Source organism: Electrophorus electricus, chromosome 6, assembly GCF_041902795.1.
Source record: "Electrophorus electricus isolate QZ-2024a chromosome 6, ASM4190279v1, whole genome shotgun sequence".
Classification (NCBI taxonomy): domain Eukaryota; kingdom Metazoa; phylum Chordata; class Actinopteri; order Gymnotiformes; family Gymnotidae; genus Electrophorus; species Electrophorus electricus.
This window is the reverse complement of record NC_137502.1, coordinates 6022047-6047709: the sequence shown is the minus strand read 5'-3', so window position 1 is coordinate 6047709 and position 25663 is coordinate 6022047. Positions and strand designations below refer to the sequence as shown.

Below are 25663 nucleotides of genomic sequence, written 5' to 3'. Positions count from 1 at the left end.
ATTCAAGACCTGTTATGAATATACAGGTCATTTCAAACTCCCTCTAATGGCCCTCCTATGTCCTCCTTCTCAAACAGCTTTTACCCGTGCGGAGTGGCACTCTCTAATCGCCCCTGAGCAGGACTTTGGACTCATTCCCGTATGTCTTTTACATATTCAGACCTACTTTGTGACTTGTACACTTGTATGTTTTGGATTTCATGCACACATTGCAGAGACCCCAGACCTGTTAGTACTGTATTTGGCACATTTCATAGCTGCCAAGTACCTTTTTGTAATGTGGGCTGTGGGACATGCAGAAGTGTTCATTAATCAACTCCTAAACGAGTTGAACGCCTTCACATTTGCTACAGTCTTGCCTCATGAGATCCATACTGTTGCAAACGCCTTGGACATTCTGACTATATACTGGCGACAAGCATACATATGATGAATAATCTTGTTCTGTGATGCCTTTTTATGTAAGCACTAGTATTACCAATCTCCTCCCACATGCCACCCTCATGGCCAATGGTTAAATAAAACAAATCAAGTTCCAATTCAGAGTTCCACTTCCAACAGTAGTGGAAGTGAAGCTTTTATCAGTTTCACCTATTTCTAACCCCCCAGCACATCGTTATCCTCCTGTATTTTCTCTTACCTTGATATGGTGGGAAATCTGGTTGGCGATGTACTCCTGAAAGCTCCCCTCAAGACCGTGGAAAATGACATTGCGATACTGTTCGACCTAAGCCAGTGAGCAGGGGGTGAGAAACAACATGTCGAGCAGTGCAATCTGGACAGTATGCTGTATAGAATTATGATACATCAAATTATGACACATTCACTAATCTGAACCCAACATTCCACAGGCCACATAGTTCAATGTAGTAAATATCTGAAAATTGTGTGTGTGTGTGTGTGTGTGTGTGTATACATGTATTGGAGGGTTTGAGACCCAGCATCCCTGGCTCCAGGTAAGGAACACTCTCTACCTGAGAGCCAGACCACCGTGGGGCTCAGTCTGTGTGTGTAAATCTGCGTACCAGGCGGACATAGTTCTGCAGCAGCTGGAGTGGAATGAGAGAGTCATAGGTCATCTGATCTAGAGCGCACTCTGCCAGGCCTGACACAGAGCAAACACAAACAGTACCATCTCAAAAAAAATCCACCCAAGCATCCCAGAGCACAGACACTTATCTGTTCAAGCACCTGACAGGACGACTTCAATACACTGCAAACATGATGTGATATTCTGGACCTTGGGTAACACGACTAGGTGGGCAGGAAGTATAGCTAAATGACTGAATGAAAAATGTTGTATTATAAGAGCCTGTGCTAATATAGTCCTATTTTCTTTCAGATAGGAATAATGAAAAAAGGAATAATGAAACGGTAAAGTTCAATGAGAGAATCCACGACAGGACCAGCGTGTCACACCTTTCAGGAAGATGGAGACACGCTGGCTCAGACGCTTCCGGATCAGATCCCAAGGCGACTGCGCCAGCTCCCGGCCAAGCAGCCACTCAGTTTCACCTGCAGTACACCACCCACCCACACAGACACCCACCCACACAGACACACCCACACAGACAGAAATGAATAAAGAACATACGTTTTCAAGATCAATCCTGGAGAATGGGAGAGTGTATATGAGCATGTTGGTACATGGGCATGCATGTGTGTGAGTGACTGTACAAAAGTATGCGTGTTAGGTAATATGGAAATATCATTCCCAGTGACAGGAGAGCCTTCGTCTTGTATGCTGCCTGAGACAACAGTGCTGCTGGTTTCTCTAGTCCTCCCCACATCTGTATCTTCTCCTCCATGTTGATTTATTCCCTTATAAATAATACATTTTCATCATGCTGTTTGGCGTCATGGTTTCATTTGTGACATCTGCTTTGTTTTTGCAAAACAACTTCACTGGCAGCCTTCTTTCCATTGCCACCTCTTAGTCTTTCACAATAAACTACCTTTTACTTGGAGAACAGCAAAACATTGTCAAATATAAAAAAGACAAATAGGCGGAGAAGAACTACAGATGTAAAGTTACAAAAACAACAACAAGCTAGTGAGATAGAAAAGGCCAGACAAAGTGAAAGTGAAGTGAGAACCTGAGTTTATTTTCAGTAGCCCTGCATGACAATGCTAATGCTGGGCCAAGCTCAGCTAGGCCTCCACGCCAGTGCCTTCCCTGCTGGCACACTGAGGCTTTAAATAGCACCCAGCGAATAGAGACACTTCAAAGAGTCAGCTTGTGTGTGTCTAATTGTATTAGTGGTATGCAGGTTCGGAAGAGAGCAGTTGTGTTTATTTGTGAGTGTAGGGAGTATGTGTGTGTGTGTGTCTGTGTGTGTGTGTGTGTGTGTGTGTGTGTGTGTATGGAAGGCTTAAGTCTTCATTAACCAGCTGTAGCAGATGGTGCTATAAACTCTAATAGCATGCATGTTACAGTTATGGAGATGTGAAATTTGTAGATGTGATAAGATGTCATTACGTAATAGACGTGATTAGGAAAAACAGGATGTGAATGGTGTTTGCTTCCGTCAATTCCATTTCCCTTTCTTGACAACACACAAGTGAAAATGCTGAGGTGGGGAAATTAAAACTTGAGCAGTGACCAAGAGGAATCTGGGTAGCAACAGCTGTTCAGAGGGCATCGGGGCCCTCAGAATAGCAGCCGGTGCAATCGCAAACGTGCTTCCAGTTTAAGTATCACTTACTGCAGACCATACTCGTTAACCAATCCACACCACACACAGCGTGGCAGCTGAGCCCACAGAGTGTGGCACATCATCATCACCGTGATGTGGCAAAGTGCTTTTATTGCCATCCTTTTTATCATCAGCTTTTGGAGTTACAACTATAATAGTTACAACGGAAAGTTTGAACACTCCGAGCAGACTGATACTCTTAAGATTATCTTAATAACTGCATTTGAGGGGATTTTTTAATATTGCTCAAAAGAATGAAAGCAGGCTATTACTGTGCAGTTTACTTGTTTTTTTAATTTATTTCAGAGGCAATGACTTCTGCAATTCCTTTTTATTTATACTTCTCTATTAGCTTTTATTCTTGTTTATGTAGAACACTTTGAATTATTTTACTGTTTATTAAATGTGCTATGCAAATAATCTTACCTTGCTTTACCCACAGTGCACCTGAGAGAGGGTTAAGTGAAATGGAGGTGATTTATTACCAATATGTAATTTATTACTAAAACAGAGAAAGGAACTAGAAACAGAAATGTTCATCTCACTTGTCAAAAGGGGCTGCTAGGGTGCTTACCTATCTTCACAGAGGCAATGCTGTCCGAGGACAAGCCAAGGGATGTCTCCACTCCTCCTACGCTCTCCTGCAGATCCCAGCTCCCACATACCAGATGGAGGTGACTGGCTAAAAGTTGACTTAGCATCTGCCCTAACTCTGTCCAGCTGGTGTGGCGCTGGATGGCAACTGTGCCAATGTTGGGGCCGTCCTCCAAGAGATCGACAGGACACAGGTGTTCCCGGGAGCCAGTGTGCACCTGTACTGCCACCCTGTAGCAGTCTGACAGGAGGGATAATGCACAGGTTTGGCAACTGTCCAGTCCTCAGATTTATTCAACTATCAGCATTTCTCCCTCCTCTATAAGGAGGGGCTGTATTGGTGCAGGGCTCTTAAACGCAAGTGCATAAGTGCTGATAACACACTCACTAAACTGTGCAGTGCTAGTTCAAACAATATCGGGCAGCTAAACAGAAAAGCTCTCACTAACTCTGTACATAAAAGCTCCACAAATGGCTTTTATTGTCAAGGGTTAAGTGAAGTTAAGGCACTGAGAGAGAGAACAGTACATCATGAGAGCTAATCGGGTTTCTGTGGATTTTTGCACAAAGGCATCCTGCAGTTGCTGTGGATGAGACTGTCTGCTAAATGGTGTAAATGTCCTCACCCAGGTTCTCCAGCAACTCTTTGCAGTCATCTGTGGCCACGTCATGTATTGTGCGGTTGCATTTGTCCCTTTTCTCAATGTCCTGTTGGCCGTGGGTACACAAAACCTCCAGGCATTTCTGAAAACCCACCAGGGGAGAGGTGTGAACACGCAGACAATTCATCCACATGTACATTTAAATCTTATATTCCTGCACAATCCTTAACAAGATTTGGAAAAATAAAAGGGTTTTGCCATGAATGGGAACCAAAACAAAGTGTGACAGAATAAGTGATTACCATTAGGCTGAACAAATATGACTATATATCACACACATATCCCTGAACGTGAACAGAAAACATGAATCTTCATGTGCTGATGTGAGCCTTCATTACCTTGTAACCCCTGGATGCAGCAATATGGGCAGCAGTCCAGCCATCCTGGTTGGTGTGATTGAGGATGTGGCGGGTAATGGGCAGGCACGTGTGTGGGCGGCGGGGGTCTGGGTTGCTCAGGTTGCCTGCTGGGTCGCCCGTCCCAGGCCCAGGAGACGGGTGGTACAGCAGGAGCCTGAGGGCACCAACATGGCCCAGACTTACTGTGGCATGAAGAGCAGTGCAGTTATCCTGTGGATCGCATACATAGACCCAATAAAATTAATTATAAACACACAAAGGAGGAATTTTGTCAAATTAGTTGACAGAGGTAAAAGGAAGAGGCTTTTTGTTGTTATTGCTCATTTTTAATGGGAACGTGCATTATAATGAACATGCAAAGATTGCATCAAGCCCATAATTAGGTGTTACTAACATAAGAAGCAAAAGCATCCACAAAGCAGTACAAAGCCTACCACAAACCCTTGTTCACTATCTGTTACCACAGAAACAGGCTGAGAGACAATAAGTTCCAGTACATATGCATGTAATGCCAATGACGTCTAATGCCTCCTTGTACATGTCTGTGCATGTGTGTCTGTGATGACGAACTCACAGCAGTGATGTGTGAGCGGTCCGCTCCAGCATCAAGCAGCACTCTCACACACTCCGTGCTTCCATGCTCGCAGGCCAGGAAGAGTGGCGTCCGCCCCCCTACACATTCACAGTCTACCTCAGCACCATGGCCCAAGAGAGCACGCACACACCTGAAACACACGCCAGTCACTCAGAGAGGCTGCGACAAGGCAGTTTCATTTCTGAATTACAGTGAGGTTGAATCGGACTGGCTTTTTAGAGCACGGTCAGCTCAAAGTGCAGGCAACAAGACCCCCATGGCCTGATGTAAACTCACAGTTCATGCTTGTATGCTGTGTGGAGAAAGACATGCTTGATTTGGGTTAGAAACAGCCCTTGCCCTAACCTAGAAATCGAGATGAGTGTGATGTCATCAACAAACTAGGGTGATGACATCACTGACAGCACACAGCACACATGATGCGAAACAAGAATTCCGTATGTGAATTCCTCCAGCCACTCAAACTGTTGAGGGAGCCACCTGCTTTTTACATAGTCCATCCCAAGTGTCAAACGGCGCTTCAGATTTGGACTTTTGTATATTGCTCTCATTGAAGAACAGCAGCTTTTAACTGCAACAGCTGCACTGAGGGCTGAAACAGGGGGAGGGGCTTACCCATGGTGGCCACCTATAGCAGCTATGTGTAAGGGCGTGAATCCGTTTACATCAGGAGCATTAGGACACGCCCCCAAAGTCAGCAGCAGGTTCAAGCATTCTATGAGACACAAACAGCCATCATGCAGCAAAAGTCTGGATACACCTCCCTTTTCAAAATGTTGAACATATTTTTTTCTGAGAAAAACAATATCAAGGGTAAATAAATAATTAAAAAAAACTAACAATAAAAAGAAAAACCCCAACACAGTAAAAGTAAAGTAAAAGTGAGTAAAAGTTAGACTCTAAACGCCTGTATAACTGCCTCAGAAATGCAGAAAAAAAAATCATACAACACTTTCTTTTAACAAGACTTTGAAAAGAAAAAAATTGTCAAATCATTATTATGACAATACCTACTCTTCATACAGATGAAGGCACTGATGGACATGAAGCTGAGTGCTGACCAATATCAGTAAATAGCCAGTTTGTGTTAACAATATCTTTGCAGGTTTTTTCTTACTTAACAGAAGAAGCAGTAAAAATAAATAAATATTAAAGTGAATATATAATCATTCTGGGCTTCTATTAATTTACGTACAATGTGCTCATTAAATCTATTGATAATGCTGACAGAACAAGCAAAATGCAAACAATGAAGACTCTGCAGTTTCTTTTCAGCGTCACCACACCGTGTACCTGTGTGTCCGTTTCGAGCAGCAGAAAACAAGGCAGAGGTCAGGTCTTGTTGGAGGTGACTAATATCCATTGGTGGATCTTGATTAAGCAGCATAGACAATAAAGTGACATTTCCCTGGGAAGCAGCTTGGAGCAAAAGGGTGTGCCCGTCATCCAGGGGGACGGGGTCACCGCAGGCTAGTGGAGGGTCTATGGAGGGACACCAGCCTGGGAGGGGAAAGTGGTAGCAGTTAAATAAAAGAAGGCAGAGCCAAAAGGTCATGGCAGAGTGTGCTTTGGAATTTTTATAGGTTAAAAATCAGAAAAATGTTAAACTATGGATTGAGAAAAACTGAAGAAAGTGACAAAGCTGTGGATCTTACAGTAAAGATTTAAGTGATGCTTGACAGGGTAACTGTGCCATTACAATGATCAAATTGGTACGATGCCAGATAATTGATATTTGACACCAGAAAAACTAATGTCAACTCATTAAACAGCTTTCAGGACAGGCCGGAGTCAAGAGCAAATTTAGCAAACTGGACAAAACTCAAACCAATACAAATCATGTCAGTCACACCAAATTACACTGACCTTCAAACCAAACCTGTTAAACTCATCTCAATCAGGCAATATAGTATACTGGTACTAGAAGCAATGCACAGCTAAAATATGTCAAGGCATGAAGTGCTTCAAGAAAATAATATAACTAGACAAAACTGACCAAGATTGTTACAGCAGTATGGACACAGATATCTCAAGTGGTAATTGTATTTCTGAATGTATGTAGAGTGTACTTGCAAATAGCTAGTCTCTAGTCTCTTAGTCTCTAGGGAGGTGAGAGGGGGGTTTGTCTGTTAGTGAGATCCTGCTGGACTGAATGAGAGTGCATGGGAGGGGGGAGAGGGAGAGAGAGAGAGAGAGAGAGAGAGAGAGAGAGAGAGAGAGAGAGAGAGAGAGAGAAAGAATATCCAGAATGCTTGTGGCAGCAACACTATGGTGGAGAGGGGAAGAAAAGTGCCAGTTCTTAGCGTTTTTGAGACATTAGTAATGACAGGTAGCTAGCGATGTCTGGTGTCTCAGCTAGAGCTGTGCGGTGGATTAGTCTCTAGTGACAAAAAAGTAGTGAGTGTGGAATACTTGCTCTGCTTTGACTGCTGTTTAAATAGGCCTGTCTGTGTACCCACAGAGCCTTTTGTGAGGCCTATAGAGACAGGGTGGCATTTCCAAGAGGTGTTATAGTGAACATGGAAGGTTAGGTAGCAAAATTATATTGGATTTCTTACATGCATGGATTCCTGAGCTGTGGTTTTAACACCTAATACATTGATGCATTATACAGTTATAGATACATTTTCAACAAGTAAATTCAAACACTTTTAGGTTAGATAATGATATTTTTGAGTAACATGTTCCCCAATATTCTGGGGTTTTGGGAAAAACTTTGACGTGAGTGGTAGATTAAGGATAAGATCTTTGGTAATGGCTTGAAAAAACAGTCACTAAAGTTGTACCAAAGTTGGCATTCTCAAAGCTGTTGTTCAGGATACCAGGGACACAGCAGCCACACTGAAAGCTACCAGACTGACAGATCTCCCTCACAGAACAAGCTGATGCTTCCAGAACAAAAAGATCAATGTTTTAGTGTACACCTCATAGGGAAACAACGAAGGAAATAAAGCTTGTTGACCACCTGAGCACATGGAGTTAGCTGAGTGTGGAGTTCCGTCATGCAGGGGCAGGAGATCTCATTTGCAGAGAATAAAATGTGATGCAGGAGGCCATTAAGAGCATCCAGAGTTGATGGAAAAGGGCGGGCAAGTGGGTGGAGACAAGCAAGAGGTACTGATGGTTAGAGGAGGGACATATACATACAGGCAGGGGCATGCAGTAGGAGGTTGGAGGTCAGAAGGTGGAGGGAGGACATGGACAGAGCAGCCTCTGGCATCAGCTTCAGTGTGGAGTGGGTTACGGGGAAGAGTCTCCTGAAGGCCCTGCTGTTCACATGGGGCACATAATACTACAACCCCAGGCCCATTTTGATGTTTTCTCTCTAGGGCTCTACTGGTCTAAAGCCTCTATGGATGGAGTGCCCATTGACTACACTGACTGAACGCAGAAAGAGAGTAGAGTAGGAGAGAAGAGAGGCACTGACAATGAGGTTGTCAAACACCCGTTTACCTGATGCTGCTGCCAGGGGGCTGCCCGGATGCTGGGCGCTATGGGATGGAAGGCTAGTGGGGTTTACAGACGGGCTACTGACAATGGTAGCAATGGAGGAGGTGGTGGTGGTGACAGGGGGACAATCCACGCATGCTGCCGCCGGCTGCAGCCCCCGTTGCCTGCCAGCTTTGGGCGCACCCACCTGAGACGCAGTCAAGGCTGGGACCACACCCCCTAGGTCCAGGGCAGGCTTGGGAGGGAGCTGTGGGGTGGTGGCCGACTTGGCAGGCCCCACCCCCAGTCCAGCCCCCGGTGACCTGCTGGCCTCGCCAACTACTTTGATTGGCGGGTGAGGAGGGGATGGTGTCTGAGACAGTCCAGGTTTTTTGGGCGGGATAGGAGGTGGGTTGCCCCGATCGATGCGTGCCACAGTTGGTGACTTGATGCCTATCTGTGGATGGCCCAATCTTCCAGCAAAGGGTCCGCCCTCTGAAGTAGAGTGGGACAGGCCAGGCCGAAGGGTTGCAGGGGGGCCCCCTGCTGGTGGGCTGGTGAATCGCGAGAGGACCTGTGTGACTGTGTGACGTGCCTGCTGTTTTGCGGCAAAGTTGTCTCGGTTGGTGGGAGACAGGTCCCGTGGCGGTGGGCTCTGGTTGGCTATGCCGTTTTGGTCCTGTTCTGAGGCCGAGGGCTGGAATTTGTAGCGGGCTGCCTGGACACGGGGACTCACCCCTGTGGGTAGGGTGGCAGCAGTACCAGGTGAGTGTAAACCATGAGCTGGGTTCGGCGCCACCTGCCCCTCTCCTCCATTCTCGGCCTGAGAGCTCCCATGATGCAATCCCCTCCCAGTAGTGGTGGTCTTGGGTAGATTCATGCCAGTATAGTTGGCACCTGTGGGCTTGACAGGGATGGTCAGTGGCACCTTCTTGGGCACCTCATGCTCAGGCAGCAGGTCTGTCTGAGAAGCAATTGCCCTGCAGTTAACCTCTGTGCCCACAGCCACTGACACTGTGCTCTTGGGTTTGAGCATGGGTGCGGGTGCGGGAGTTGCCACTGGGGCCAGTGGCAGGGCGTCCTTCCCCCGCTCAGTCCTGAGCTGCTCCACCTGCTGGCGGAGGCTGTCACTCTCTGTGCGCAGCTCAGAGGTGCGGCTCTCCTCACGGCTTAGCCGGGCTCGCAGCTGCTCGCGCTCCGTGTCGAACTCCGCCAGCTGCTTCTCCATCTCCGCCTCCATCTGCTGGCTTCGGCGCCGCTCGGCCGCGAGCTCCTCCTCCATGCGGCCCAAGGAACGGCCCTCCTGCTCGGATCGCAAGGAGAGCTCCTCAAAACGTTGGCTCTCCTCGACCACGCGTGCTGCCAGCTGCTTACACTCACGCACCAGCATCATCACCACGTGCTTGTTCTTCTCGCGCTCATCCTTCAGCTGTGCCGACAACTTCCGGTGCTCCTGCTCCAGACTCTGCAGCTGTAGCTTCTCCATCTCCAGCTAGGCACACCAGCACGGCACATCATCAGACACACTTACACATTAGCCTATAACTATTAAAAACAAATATACCTTGCATACATATAATAGTCTGCAAACTTGCTCACATACACACACACAACAAAAATGTTCTACAATTGTAAATAATTACAACCATAGAGGAATACATAAACATAGAGGAATACACCAACTTTGGTGTTTCTACTTTCAGATGGTTCTATTGTGTGAGGTCATGGGAAGTGATTTGGTTCTCAAACATGGCTTGGACTTGTATGATACATTTAAGCCAGATATTACACAAGTGTGTATCTTAGACCACCTCCTGAGGTAGTTTGAATGATTGGATTTCAATCCGTAAAAGCTTGTACATATACATTTTTATGAGGATAATCCCTATCCAGTTATAATCCCGATACTAAAGATGCATTAAATGATCCATTGTAAATGGTGTCCTAAAATCCAAATACTTGAGATGCACAAAATGACCAAGTGTAAACAGGATATTTCATGTAAACTGGCCTTGAGATGTATAAATATGTACTTGTAAACCTTGTTATTGTAACCTTGGCTTCTGAAGTAACAAACAAACATAATACCTGTGTATCAAGATGAGCCACCAATTGCTCATATTGTAATGATTACATTTAATTATACCCTCTTAAAATATAAGGAAAAGTAGGTCAAAAATGTTGCAGAAACAAGTATGAGCTGATAATTGGCTGATCTATTTATACACAAATAAAACAATAGTACTTAATGTAAAAAGTACCACTTATGCCTACTTCAGGAACCAAATTAGTGGGAAAAGTGACAGGACCATTACAGCTGCCATTTTTTGATGATATGCTTCATTATTCATTGGACTATATCATCCTACATGCATTAGTTATGGCAGCCACACCCATAACCCTAATGAACCAAAGGATGGCACAGGCCTTCTGAATAAGCGCCATGAGAGCTCTCAGCTACTCTGTGCATGAATATTTAAACACCTTCCCAGGAAAAATGTGACAATGAACAAAAACCCGTTTCAGCAGAGTATCCAGACAAAAATAACATAAGCAGATGCTTATAATCTTAAGCAACTCCACTATACTGAGGGTCAATTCATATAATTCACTGGAGTGACTGATATAAGAGCATATCACAATTAACCAGCTATGAAACTAGAGAACCGTCACCATAACAACCAAGTGTGAATGTTTATTCTTAGAAGAGAGGTAGTTTAGTCTTCTCGGTTTCACAGACAAGGCAGGCATCAATACTAAAATGACATGTGCAATGGGGCAAAGATCCTTCTCTCTGGCTAACGCAGGGCATTAATCCCAGCACTCAGAACAACACGGCCAGTTTGGTTGGATGGCCACTCATGTAGCTAATGGGGGGAAGCAGGGGACGCAGCTGCTTTGAGGGCTGGGCAAAAACATAATATAGTCTGCAAAATCTCGCAATGGTGATACGTATAGCGATGTTTCATTTTTTAAGTTCATAAATCAGCACGGTTCATGAGGCTATAAGCATTAGTGCTGCTGTGCCATATTATTTTTAAATAAAAGTTATGGATACACTCAGCTGCTTGTTACTATGCAGTTTTAATTTGATAGTATCACACCACTGTTTGTTGTTTACTAACTTTCTATAATTGATTTTTAATGAAACACACAGATGGTTAGTGTTTCTACAAGCACATGACACACTAAGAAAAGTATATTTTGACATAATCTATGATATAACTAACATATCATTATATTGCCCGCCCCTAGGGCTGAGGCTGGTGTGTTGGTGTGTGAGTGTATGGCCAGCTGCTGTATCTTGCAGCTCATATTAAACTGTGTGTGAGCAGGTGTTGTGAGGATGGATGCGTTAGACATGCTGGCTTTCAGAGACTGCCACCCACTAACCCCCCATTCTCACCATGATTACAAAATTAGCTGCGCTGGGTTTGCCACTTAAGCACTGGGAATGGAAAGTGTGTTCACTTGGACCACACACTGTGTCATACATACATACATACATACATACATACATACATACACACATCATACATACACAATTGTACTCTCATAAACAAAAGTAAAAAAACAAAACAAACAAGTAGACATTTATGAACACAAACCTTTTACACCACACACACACACACTCGCACCCCTCTATGCAGTTATCCATCCACTTGACCCTACCAACAAACACAATATTTTCTCGTTCCCCTGCATTCAGGCATGTAGGAGACCTACCCTCTTCTGCCTGCTCTCTGCGGCGGCCAGCTGGGAGGACATCCTCTCCTGCATCTTACGGCAGTGGGCCATAACGGCCTCCAACACGCTGATGGGACTGGAGCTGACGGGCCGGTGCTCCTTCTGCCCCGCCCCTGACTCGCAGTCTCTCTGCAGGGCGAGGAACGGGTCAGTCAAGCTGAAATGCCCATAGCGCTCTTGCAGGAACACTTCTTTTCTTCGAGCCTGCAGGGGGAGACAGAGAAGTCACTACACACACCCACTCAGAGAAAAGCTTATCACTTCTCCAGAAGGAATCCATTAAGACCAACGTCTAGTTAGTCTCTGTGTTATGACCAGCTGGTCTGCACAGTAGGATTGACAAAAGGCTTGCTCTCCATCTCAGCCCACACTAACCCATGATTCATTGCAGCTTCTCACCAATTTTTTCCCCTTCAATCACTTCAGCAAAAATTAGACTGTATTTCAATCTGTAACAAGAATACACAATTTTACCAATGTCTGAACAGCGAGAATAACCCAAACCCAGATGCAGTTTACCTACAGTATGCTGAGGCTTGCAGCCATGAAAAAATATTTCTTGTTAATCATTATTACAACCTTGTCCTCTGCAATATCCATATCAGTGAAGACTATGATATGCAGACCTTTCTGAAATTTGGTTGGTCTGGTCACAACTCTGACCCATGTCCTGATGAGAATTAAGATGTCACATGGAATGTTCCTCAGGGTCTTCCTTCATAGCGTTTAGCATGCAACCAGCCCATACACTGCCTGGCCAAAAAAAAAGGCCACCACCTGGATTTAACTAAGCAAATAGGTAAGAGCCTCCCATTGGATAATTACTGCATGGGGGATTATGTTTCAGCTGGCAACAAATTATTTAACCATAACTGATGCAGTGGGTAGCTTCTTGCTGGTTAAATAACCAAGTTGAAAGACCCATCCTGTGGTCGTGGAAAAGATGGTAATCAGTTTCAGAAGGATCAAATTATTGGCATGCATCAAACAGAGAAAACATCTAAGGAGATTGCTGAAACTACTAAAATCGGGTAAAGAACTGTCCAACGCGTTATTAAAAAGTGGAAGGACAGTGGGGAAACATCATCTTTGAGGAAGGAATGTGGTCGGAAAAAATCTTTTGAATGATCCTGATCGGCGATCACTTAAACGTGTGGTGAAATCAAATCGTAGAAAAACAACAGTAGAACTCAGGGATATGTTTAATAGTGAAAGTAAGAGCATTTCCACACACACAATGCGAAAGGAACTCAAGGGATTGGGACTAAACAGCTGTGTAGCCTTAAGAAAACCACTTGTCAGTGAGGCTAACTGGCAAAACATGGCTTCAATTTGCTAGGGAGAATAAAGATTGGACTCTGGAGCCATGGAAGAAGGTCATGTGATCTGATGAGTCCAGATTTACCCTGTTCCAGAGTGATGGGTGCATCAGGGTAAGAAGAGAGGCGGCTGAAGTGATGCACCCATCATGCCTACTGCCTACTGTACAAGCCTGTGGGGGCAGTGCTATGATCTGGGGTTGCTGCAGTTGGTCAGGTCTAGGTTCAACAATGTTATGTGCCCAAAGAATGAGGTCAGCTGTTCTACCTGAATATACTGAATGACAATACAAGATCTTGAGGAAAAATTAATGCAACTCTGGACAGAAATAAATGTTGTGACATTGCAGAAGCTTGTGGAAACAATGCCACAGTGAATGTGTACCATAATCAAAGCTAAAGGCGGTCCAACGAAATGTGCGTGACCTTTTTTTTGACCAGGCAGTGTATTTCCCCCCTGTTGTCCAGCACTGGCACAAAATATCCTCTTGAGCTTATTGTATAAAGTATGTTCACTGAGCGGGGAAGGGACAAAACCTGATCTGTCCGGTCTGTCCATATTTAGAGCAGCAAGACTACTGTGAGTTACCAGCATCCCTTAGGCTACTGCTCGCTAAGCGCTACTACCTCACCAAAGAAGGAAAAGACCAACCAGCAAATCCTCACTCATGCTTAACTCTAACCTCTGTCTCACTCACAGGCACACTCTCACACCCACACGTAAAAACACAGCACGTCTCTGCCCTAGGCACATACTGCATATCTCCGGTATGCTGAGGAGCCTATACTTAAGGCATCCAACGCTAACAGAAGACAGAAATGATGGTGATTTGACACTGATTTTCACCCATATCATTGTCAGTGCTATAGTCAACCTAGTATAGTATAATACAGATAATTGTAACAATTAAAACATCTGGAACATTCATCAGACTTCAAATAATGTCACTACTCCCACTGGTAACAACAACCTGAGTAAAATTGCACAATGCTCCATCAAACTTTTTTGTAAATCAGATCATTTTGCCCTCTTCCTTCTGCAAAGTCTGAGATACATCTATCTGGCTCAGTGTTTAACCTCTGTCACTATTTACAGACTAATTAATTTAGCTTTTTGATTTTTATTTTGTTAATTGATTTTTATTGATTAAGTGATTTTCTTCTGCCAACAGCAGTAATATGACAGAAATACCAGCGTCTATCAAACTCTACAAATGGACTATAAAACTTCATCTTTTAAATGCTTTTCTGATTTTCTGAAAATTTTTCAGTCCCGCATGAGACTGATTCAGTTGAATATGTCTAAAATGTCTAATGTCTAAATACTCTGCTTAGGAATGCATGGTTTCCAAAACAATCAACTAATGCAAAATGCACAGAGAACAATGTGTGACATTAGCAGAGTAAAAACTAAACACACACACAGTGATGTTACTTTCACCATTAACTGTGAAGGAAAAAGTAAACAGAGAGGGAGAGAGAGACAAAGACAGGGAGATTAAGTGAGAAAGAATAAGTCAGTCAGTAAAAGTAAACAGATGAAGAACAGAATGTAGTGTCTGTGTGCCATGTTGTTCAGGTTTGGGTCTACTACACCAACTACTGCTTTTGTCTTTCAGAAACCCCTGCACTAGTTACCAGGACTCTGCTCCAATTTCTCCATCTCTGCATTATCAGTCCGTCACATAGGTCAGGTATCGCACTGATCTCATGCTGCAGATATACAATGTTCTTCCATGCTAACATGCTGTGTGTTTCCTCTCACAATGACCTAGAATTCAATCAGCACAAAGGAGTGTTACTTGCACCAGAAGCAATCAGTGTATATCTGGTTACAGACAGGTTGAGCAGGGATACTCCTTGCATGTTGAATCCACACTAATAATACAGCAAACAAGGTGATTCCTTAACCTCGTAGATAAATATAAACTAAAGGTACATAAAACATACTTTTAGCACGATTCATTAAAATGCAATTTTCCAAAATGACAAATGGTGTGATTGTGGTCTAATTACTGCTTGCAAAACCCCAGAGCTCCACCGAGGTCCTGTTGACAAATAGGTCATCTGGCCTGCCACTGTGGTGCTTCTCACAAATTGATGCGGGGCCAGACTGGGCAGGAGTGTTGGGGCAGCCAGGGCAGCTGGGCATCGTGTGGGAGACCATGCTGTCACTGGGACTCCAGCAGTGGCCTGTATTTACCAGCCAGGCTTTTGTTATTATTAGCATTAACCTTTACAGGCACGCGTTGGCAGGGCGCAAGGTTCAGGCATGCTGTCAGTGAGAGAGGGAGAGCAGGATGGTAAAGCGAGAGGCAGAGGAGACAGACTCCCAGGATAAAGAGGACTAGCCTGGCTAATAAATGGTAGTATTTTGCAACTGTAGCAAGCTACATGTGCCAATCTGTCTGGGGACTCACTTTGAAGTAGTCCAAACAAAAGGTCAATAAAACAACATATTTTGCACTTCTTGCATTCCTTTGTTGCTAAACTGAACCCTTCACGTGTCACCGTTTTGCAGCCCAAGAATCTAATTGGTTAACTGTTATATGCAATGCTGTATACATTAGGGAGTTCTATTGGTGAATGGTACAAAGCCTCACTGCAAATAAACATGCATAAACCAATCAGTATGAAGTTTCTGGCAGGTGATTTCTGTTAGTAAATCAGTGACCAAGAGTGAAACATAAGCCCCTGGACTATGTATAGGGAAACCAAGCCAGGAAAGGAGTGAAAGAAGAGTCTAGAAAAAAAGGTAGAAAAGAGGGCAACTTTGCCTCACTCCCACAGAGAGAAAGTTCACTCATGGCTCTTTCCAGAGAAAGGGTGACTCCTTTTTGACCAGCGGGAGTGTCCGTGGGTGAGGAGAGAAACACTCTCAGAGCTTGTGTAGAGGACTGAACAGTCCATCCTTGGAAACCCCCCCATATCTGCTCCTGCTAAATCAGAAGTGCTTAGGCATTTCACTTGGACTGGAAAAGGTTAAGCTATGAGTAAGGCTTTTGTGTAGAAGTGAGTGTTTTTTGTGCTTTTCTGTGTGTGTGACTGTGTTTCTTCAGTCTCTCACAAGGAGGCTTTCAATTAGATCGACACAGAGCTTGCTTTGTGGGCCAAGGACTTCCGCAGTGCCTGTCTGTTAACCCAAATTTGAGGTCACCGAATCTATCAGGCTGACAAAAAGGAGAGGCTGGAATATAGATCAGCTGGAACAGCACAATTAAGATCTCTTTAAATGCACACTATTAAAAAAACTACATATGAAAATATATTAAACCTAGTGGCACTGCCCAATGATTCATTTACAACGAAACATTCCCTAGCTCTAAATTTGACTTTCTTTTTTAACACTGTTATTTAATTCATGTCAAAATCATGTAACATTTCAGGACCATTTGCTGGAGAGAACATATTTCCAGAAACCCACCATAGAATGTGTTGATGAGTGGAAAATCCGTAACAGACTGGACAAGAAAAAAAAATACCAGAAATATAGGTCAGAGAAGGTTTAAATGAGCAAGTAGCCAGGACGAGGGGGAGGGAACGTGCAGGGACCTGAGGGAAAAGAGGAGAGGCTTCAACCCAGGAAAGTCCCACAGTCCCTGCAGACCACCCCCCTGCAAAAAATATGTTATCCATCCCTCTCCTTCAAAGTCCACATCTCAGGCACTGACCTGCCCTGTTAAGCACAGCAATGTCCCCAAATCTCTGGTGTTGTAGCTGTCACAAGTGTAGTAGCTGTCTGCTGTTATAGCTTAATGTTGAGTGTGGAAACCTTGAATGGGCAGTCACTGTTATCTTGAGCTTTACAGTATATGACTGAGGAGAAACCAGCATTTACCAATTATCTGTCAAACTGCACATCAATACCAATGGACAGAGCAGAGTGGTGGTTAGGGTGTATTGGTCTGTTAGACAAAGAACATTTAGTGCCAAAAACTCACTAAACCTGGAATAAAGAGACAACCAGTTGGGCTGATGTAAGGCATGCAGTCTAGACTGAAACAAAAATTACAACATATCTAACTTTAAATGTGTTCGAAGGGAATAGACTACACTAACACCCACCACCATCACTGTTATAAGAAATTCTGCAACATAGCTTGAAATTTTTTAAATACCCTTTGAAAACATCAGATGCAATGGAAATGTTTCACAAATGCAAATGAACGACAATCACGACATCTGACAGTAAAGCTAGTGAGTCACTTCCTCTAACCATCCTTCTCTTCCATCTGCATGGCTGTCAATGTAGAGGCAACATGATGCTGACATTCAAATAGGCCCCCACTAGGAGCGCTTATATAAACAGGCCATGGTGGCTGGCTTGCTGGCATTTACAACAAGCAGCCCAAGGCTCCATAGCAAGCAAGGGACAAAAGACTCCACATCCTGCCAAAAGCATGGTTCCAACTGCCTCACATTGAGTTTTCCAGGAATACTACATATTGGAGTGTTATCAAGGGCCCATGAATAGGGAAGCAACCCATCCATGCTATAACAACATTAATCTTTGATTGCCTGCTAACTATACCTCAGGAGTTTGTGAAGCTGATCAACTCATTTACACACAAATTCAAGTCTGTCTCCACGGATGTGTCTAAGTGTGACAGCAATTTAATTCTCCCCAACATATTAGCGTATAGGAAAAGGCTAATATCACAATTGTAACAACCAAGGACATCATAAAAAAGGACTGTCTTAGCCATCAAGGAGCTATACCTGATTGTTTTTGTTCTGTTTGTTTTTTTTTTTACTTTAGAGGAAAACGTACCTTCTATAATCAAAATATCCCCTCACAAGTCTTTAATATTCCAGAGAGTCTAATTATAGCCATATTATTATATAAGTAATAAATAAATCTTTGAAATACTCCACAGTGCTAAGCATGAGGGACTTGTTTCCCCATTAAGACACAAGGAAGAGAGTTGAAAAGGTTTTTGAGTATTTCCTGCAACAGAGCGACAGGCACGGCTGCAAGGCTAAAATTGGCCTGGGCTAATGATGCTAGTGGCCTATTTTAATGGCCCTCTCAAATAAACTACATGTTAGTATGTGATACCACAGTCCACCAGAAATGTCCTGCACACACTGTGTGTTGGATATACACAAAAGCAAACACAACACGCAGGCACACACAGTCCAAGCAACTTCAGCCTTCATTGCACACACACAAAAAAAGGTTTAATAAAGGCCCTTCATAAAGCCTCTTTAAGTTTCAGTAAACTCCATACGCGTGCTTGTAACTTCAGGAAGTTCTCTTGATCCTACAGACCATCTTTGCTCCAGATGAGATGCTGGGCATTTTCAGGAGCACACTAGCAGGTCTGAAGTGACACTTCGATCCCTCAGCAGTAGGGTCAATGAATGTATGCTGAAAGTAACATGGAGACATTCAATTCGATTTATCTCTTTTACAGTATAATACCTACCTACACTCCAGGTATTAATATTCCTGTCCTTATCATTCATCACTGTTTCAAAAAAAAAAGAAAAAAGAACATGCATCATCCTTAACAGCACTAAGCCAGAAGTTGATCATACATATTTCACCCACATTTGTAACTGAGGGCAACAGTTTAACTTGCTGATGAATATGACTGTACTTGATTATGCAGGACTGTTGAATGCTATATTTTCTTCTTTTAAATGTGTGTCTGTGTGGGTTTAAGATCCTGCTAAAATGTGATGTCAGTCTCTGTTCCCTTTTTAACTAAGCATGCAGCTGTTTAAATCTCCAGGCCAGTGGCTCATACTGCACACCTCTCTGTCATTCGCTAGGACTTCTTTGTTTCCATGTCCAGTCCTGACAGAATGATCATGAGGTTATGGGATACTTCCTGGAGATTATCATACATCATGCAATGTTTAAATTCATAATAGGGATTTTACTGCATGAGTCAGGCTGCACACCTTTATCTGCTGTCCCCTTTTCTTACAGAGCAATGCAAAGGCCACCAAAGCTATGGATAACTAGTGATCACAGGTTGGCTGCTGTGTCCCATGTGCTAAAGCTCGTCAGAGGAGCTCGAAATAGAGAGTCTCTGTTAAAAGTCCAGAGAAGAAAACAAGTCTGCAAATAACAGAGGGACTTTTGAAACACAAGCAGAGGTCCAGGACAGATGTGGAAACAGACCGGCAATAAAGCATGCTGTGCATGAGTGGCAACCCCACTCTGGCTGTCAACAACATTTAACTGAACTAGGGTCTACAAATGGTTTGGACTGCCTTGCCAGTGTTGATGTGTTAAAGGTGAAATTTTAGCACTTGGGTTTCATTTGTACCTGCTAAATTATAACAAACCACATTACTAAGGTTTCTTCTTATTGTCATCCTCCAACCAAAAAAGTTTTACTTTTAAATTTCTTTTTATTTATAGTGTTGATAAGCTCCCATGTGAATGAAGCTCCATTTCCTTCATGAAGAAGGGAACTCTGCTGTGCTCTTCAGATATATCCCACAACGAGGTCTAAATCAGGAACCATTTTGATAATTTTTTACACCATCTCAGTTAAGTTGTCAAATGACATCACTGTGGAAGGTAGTGATGAGGACATTGGTAAGAAGAGTGACAAATTACCTAACAAAGCAATATAATAATTACTTTAACAATTTTCTAGCCCTTCAACATATTACACAGCATGATATAGACAAAAATGCAATGTGTGATAACATCATTGGGTATCCTGATTCTGATGCTAAAATGATCAACGTTAAGTGATGTGAAATATGATAAATTATGATTAGAGTATTCCTGTGCATATATGAACAGCAGCACCATTTTATATAATTCCAACCATTTTATTCAACAATAGATAACATCTCTTTAAATTAAATAATTGTGGAAATTATTATAGTGCAAACATTTTGTGCAACACAAGGCTGTATTCTTTAAAAAAGCAAGAAGACAAATATATATGAACAAATGATAATAAACATAAGTAAAATAAAATATACAATAGACTACTTTTCTGGTATTAGTGCAAGCTTTACTATACAGCTCAACAGCTCATAGACCCAACATAGCCAACCTCAAACAACTACAACAGCCAAGGAATTTCACATTTTAGTGCATTTGCAGTTCTGATGGTACAAAATTCCTATGGTAACATGGGAGAAAACTGTAGGTGAATCCGGTACAATTTACTCATCATATTTAACAAGTGCGAAAAGCATTATTTTCTAACCATTGTACATGGCAGCATATCTTTAGCTTAATAGTATGTGATAGTTTTGGGTATTACTTCATGATGCGAGGAGCCCAAACCATGGTGTCATGCTTTCAAAGCTTTGAGTAATGGATTGTTGTTTCACATGTGGAGGTGCATGTCATGATGAGAGGCACATCTAATCATGCTTTCAGACTTATTCAGTAGCTTCCATCTGCAGCCCTTTACATTAAGCCCCTGGATGGGCAAAGCTCTGTGCTGGGCAGACAGGCCCCTGGCTGACTGGTAGGAAGCATGTCCATCTTCAAAATAAAAGCTAGGCAAATAAATATAATAAAATAATAAAAAACATAATAAAAAAAAGGAAAACAACAAATTAGTGTTAACAGAGGAGCTGTCATTTGGTATACTGTTCAGCATTAAATTATACTCATAGAACATTAAATTAATACAAAATTATATAAAGTTAGGTTTAACCAACATAACCAATTGACTGCATGACATTGTCTTAAAATAAGCCATCATTTAGCAGCAATGTTGATTACACACAAAACAGAAACAAACCATTACATGATTTTAATGAATAAAACCATAAACATTTATAAGAAACATCTTTATAAAAGTATATTGATAATAACATGGAAACATCCATGTGACATAAATTGAAAACATCTATATAAGGCATAAGAAGCAACATTTTATTTAACTGACAATTTGCCAAGAAGCAAGCTACCCAGCCTGGTAAACATTAATCACAACGGCTTTATTTAGCTAGAACATCAGTAGTTAGGTTATGAGCTTACTTCACTTTATGATAAGCCCATTTATATGGATAGCATGGTAAAAAATGTTTGTAAAATGGATTGGCTATATTTTTGTAAAAATTACAATGAAAAAAAATGTCAATTGTTTATTTTTTTCTAGATAGTGGGCATTGTCATCAACTGCAATTTTCTCATTTGGCAAGCACTTCTACCCAGCATATGAAGACTGGCCACTCAGAAACTTGCCTGACCAGGGGCTTGGTCTGCAGGGCTGCAGTTGGATGGCTCTCAGATTTTTTTTGCTGGTAAATTTAGATAAACAATTATTCATCTCCAAAATTATAGTGATAAATGATATTATCGTGTTGCAAATTCAGTTAAGTGCCCCATATGAGCACTACAGGGCCTTTCCCCCTTTTCTTGGAGCTGCTACATAAATGAACTTCTGCATCTCAGTGGTAGAGTGACACAAATAAAAGATAAAACCTGAAAACCTGAAAAAAACAACAACACAATGCTCTGTTAAGGACCAAAAACTTATTTTGATTCATGTAATGTTCCCCAGCAGTTGGCAACTGATTTAAAGTTTTAATCAGCACATACTAATTCTGATATGAATATACTACTATAATTTATACATTCTCAGCTGTTCATGCCAGAGAGCATTTTTGCTACTAAACTAATCAAAACTGCATGTGATCAAAATGGGGAAATAGGCAAAATTAATAAATATAGTTACAGCAGTCACTATACAGCAGTAGTTACTGCATTACCACAGTAATTCTCACATTTAAGATGGATCAGGTTTAGTGTGCACAGAGCAAATATCTGAGCTCCTCTGATGGTGTCAGTTCATTTGGATAGTGCTGCACAGGACATCAAGCCCTACAGTGCTGTGACCATTCAAAGGAGGAGTTTAGAGGCCAATTTCCTTTCCTCCATCCAAGGATGACAAAAAAAAAAAAAAAAAAAAGGCCAAGCACAGTTATTTGCAACAGGACTCTGGCTGGCCCTACAGTGAGACAGGATCATAACTCTTCCCCATGGTAAGGTGAGAACAATGCAGACTCTGTAGGTTCAAAGAGCCACAAAGGATGAAGTGCATGCTGGGATGAAGGTCTGTAGAATGCTGTCAGAGGAGCTGTTTTTATATTTGCTGAGTTCAGCCTGGGAAACTCTAACCTTCCAGATTTGATTTTCTTTCTGTGAAAGTAGGATGACTTCTCTTCAGAGTTCACGCAACTCTATATTATATCTATAAATAAAGGTCTTTCTTATTTTTGACCATTTTTTAATCTCTCGTTGCCAAAAATCTATGTTCACTAATAAGAAACAAACAGGACAGACTGTCCATAGTATAATGGCACATGGAATCTGACACCATTTGTATTTTGTTGGGAAATCTTACCCAAGGTTAAAATTATTTGCAGTTGGGTTAGGGTTGGTGGGCGGTAGGGGTTATGGCAACATTTTCACATGATTAACCCAATGTTAAGAAGGTATAATTGGGAAACAAAGGTATATCTATAAAAAAAGACTGTATCGCAGGTAAACTTGTAAAAAGCTCTTTTCCATATCCTTCCCATGTGAAGGAGTTACATCCTAGATCTACAACTTTCTCACACCCACACCATCAGAGTTGTCCATGCAACGATGCTGCAAGCTGCCTTTGCTGCAGACATCACTTGAGAGAATGTTACAAGATAGATAGATAGATAGATAGATAGATAGATAGATAGAGGGAGAGAGAGAGAGATAGATAGAGATAGCATGACAAGTACAAAGGTAGAGTGGGAAAACGAGTGGAGTGATGCCCGCAGGCCCTGGCAACTCTACCATGTTGTTCTGGGCTTTCTGTTGAAGCCAAGAAGTGCTATTCACTGTCTGAACCTGCAAAATACACAAATTTCCTACCAGTTCACCTGCTCACATGCATGAACCATACAACTAGACCTACAATATAGTGTTTGCCTAGGCATTTTAAATGCGAGTTGTGCAATATAAACAAGATGACATCTGTATAAAGCAAACATAAATATGCAAGCACAGGGCCCTCGCTGTCACAAACAATGCAAGGCTGAGCTTGTACACTGGCAAGGTCTAGAGTTCGAAAGCTTTATTTTGACTGACAAACTTACACCTGACGCACAAACCCCAAAATAACCAGGCAGAGCCCTAGGGCTGAACATGTTGGCTTGTGCTCTTTTTCACTCACTGTGACACGCACATCCATACGCAGCGCTGGGCACGAGGCTATTTTGGAGCACGTTTCCAGTTTGACTTGTGACAGCCCCTTGGCCGCTGGGTCACGTGGTGGTTGCAGAGAGCACGTGCTGAGTATGCTAAAGAGCCCAGTCTGACCAGGGACACAGCTGCACCGCAACAGTAGCACCTTCTTACTGATGAGCCATCGAAGCTCGAGGCAGGTAGTGGGAAAAGAGCTGGCCCCACTGCATGCCTGGTGCAGCCCCCTTCCTGCACGCTGACTAGTTTCTCAAGTTTTGACGAACAGATTGATCAAGTCAGTGCATCAAGTGGCAGATATGGTGCAACTCACTTAAAGTATGTATGGCTAGTTAAATCACACTCATGCCAATAAAACTCTGGGTGATGAAACAGAGCTTTGACAAAGGTTATCCAAGAATCTCAGCAGTAGGACTGGCTTCAGCATGCAGGTTTATTTGTTTCATTATCTAATTTCTTATGACATCATGCCTGTCCAGTTTTACATTGTAATGCTTTTGGTCATCCTGCTTATATATATAAATTATATTACCTGACTATTTTATTTGTAAGGAAAAGCACTGGTTATTATCCAGTTTCCATACTGTTTCTAAAGCTAAGCCTGCAAGGGAAAAAATTTCACATGTTCCCATTCCCTTAGTCCTCCTTACATTTCTTCTGCATCACATGACACAAAGCGTGGGAAACCAGCGTGCCGTACCTTTTTCCAGTAACCTGGCCAGATATCAACAGCTGACTCTGATGCATGGAAGGGGATTGTGACTGAGCGCCAATTCAGTTAATCTGCTTGTGGCCCTCTATTCTCTACGATGAAAACCGATACAACAGCTCCATGAGCTTTTTCAGATCACTAATTAATCGCACAGACGAACGCCTCTTAATAATGCATGGGGTGGCCACTTTGATCCACATAGCGTCAATTTTCACATTCAGGCCCACATTCTGTGCATGGAAGAAAATAAATCGGCATGCAGGTGCATACAGGCGCATACAGGCTTAAGTTTTTAAAAAATCCCCCCACCCAGCCAGAGGCCCCTTATCCAGTTCTGTCTGCTCTGTATCTGATTGAGCTTCTCCGAGGAAACAAATGAGACTTTGTGCTTGTGACTGCTGCAGTGAGGGGAAAGCGGGAAGAGGGAGGAAGGAGTGAGATGAAGAGAGAGTGAAATGGGGATGGAAAGAGAGGGTTGGGATATCGGAAGAGGGGGAGGCCTACTGGGAAACACAGCTACGGAGCAACTGCCTGACAAAGAGAGTGGAATGACAAGCCTTGCTGAGCAAAGACGGAGCGGGAACGCAGATGACAAGACAAGGCAAAGGTACATCTGCCTGCTAGGTTTAAATACAAGGGAAAGACAAAGAGAGAGACAGATAGATGCCCCTCGTTATGTCAACAAGCTAGCCTAGAAATGAGGCCTAAGTAATCATACAGGATTCCATAACAAGTTTGAGAGGACAAGCTGAACTAGAACACCTGAAAAAATGGTGTCACTTCTGACCTTGACATTGCAAACATTCCAATCCAGATAGCGGGGCTTTTAATCACAGCAAGGTGCTGGCCTGAACGCAAAGATGAACACTGGACTCTTAACTGCAAAGGACATGTCTGCTGACCTTCTCTGTGTTTTATATCAAACACAACTCCACGCTGTCTCATCGGTTCAGAATAACATGGCATAAAATACCAAACCTAACAGGATTTTCCCTTTCAGTTTTCAAGGAGGAAGGGATGAACAAAAAAGAAAGAAGTCATGAAACCAAACAGACCTCACATAAAACAGTCAAGATTTGATCTTCATCTTATCATCATCTTGACCATAACTTAAAAGAGATTCAGCAAATTTATGCAACTTTCCCTTTAACACATATTTTCAATCAATATGTATTTGCTGTCTTGTTACTTTAGTTTTGTACGGGAACTATGAGGGTAACTAAGCAAAAACATAACACAAACAACATGCCAAAATCATCACACACTTGCCTTAGGTATAATCTCAGCAACAGTGTTCACTACAAACACTACCACTACATACAGGGTCCTTTAATACAAAACTAAAGAAGCACAATTTTGATACCAAATATGTCTTT

The 25663-nt window shown here is 42.7% G+C and overlaps 1 protein-coding gene across 5 annotated transcripts in view; it reads right to left on the bottom strand.

Moving 5' to 3' along the window:
• Positions 1 to 25663, bottom strand: part of cttnbp2 (cortactin binding protein 2) — a 35074-nt gene that overhangs the window by 5063 nt on the left and 4348 nt on the right. For 3 of the 5 annotated variants that reach the window (XM_081715222.1, XM_081715223.1, XM_081715225.1), the window contains 12 exons: positions 12062 to 12286; positions 8360 to 9827; positions 6200 to 6406; positions 5522 to 5621; positions 4886 to 5036; positions 4291 to 4521; positions 3917 to 4034; positions 3271 to 3531; positions 3123 to 3143; positions 1420 to 1515; positions 1026 to 1105; positions 641 to 727 (listed from right to left, as the gene is read on the bottom strand). In XM_081715222.1, coding sequence (XP_081571348.1) covers positions 641 to 727; positions 1026 to 1105; positions 1420 to 1515; positions 3123 to 3143; positions 3271 to 3531; positions 3917 to 4034; positions 4291 to 4521; positions 4886 to 5036; positions 5522 to 5621; positions 6200 to 6406; positions 8360 to 9827; positions 12062 to 12286 — 3045 coding nt within the window. The remainder of the gene's footprint in view (positions 1 to 640; positions 728 to 1025; positions 1106 to 1419; positions 1516 to 3122; positions 3144 to 3270; positions 3532 to 3916; positions 4035 to 4290; positions 4522 to 4885; positions 5037 to 5521; positions 5622 to 6199; positions 6407 to 8359; positions 9828 to 12061; positions 12287 to 25663) is intronic. The other 2 variants (XM_081715224.1, XM_027003965.3) reach the window with 1 other exon arrangement.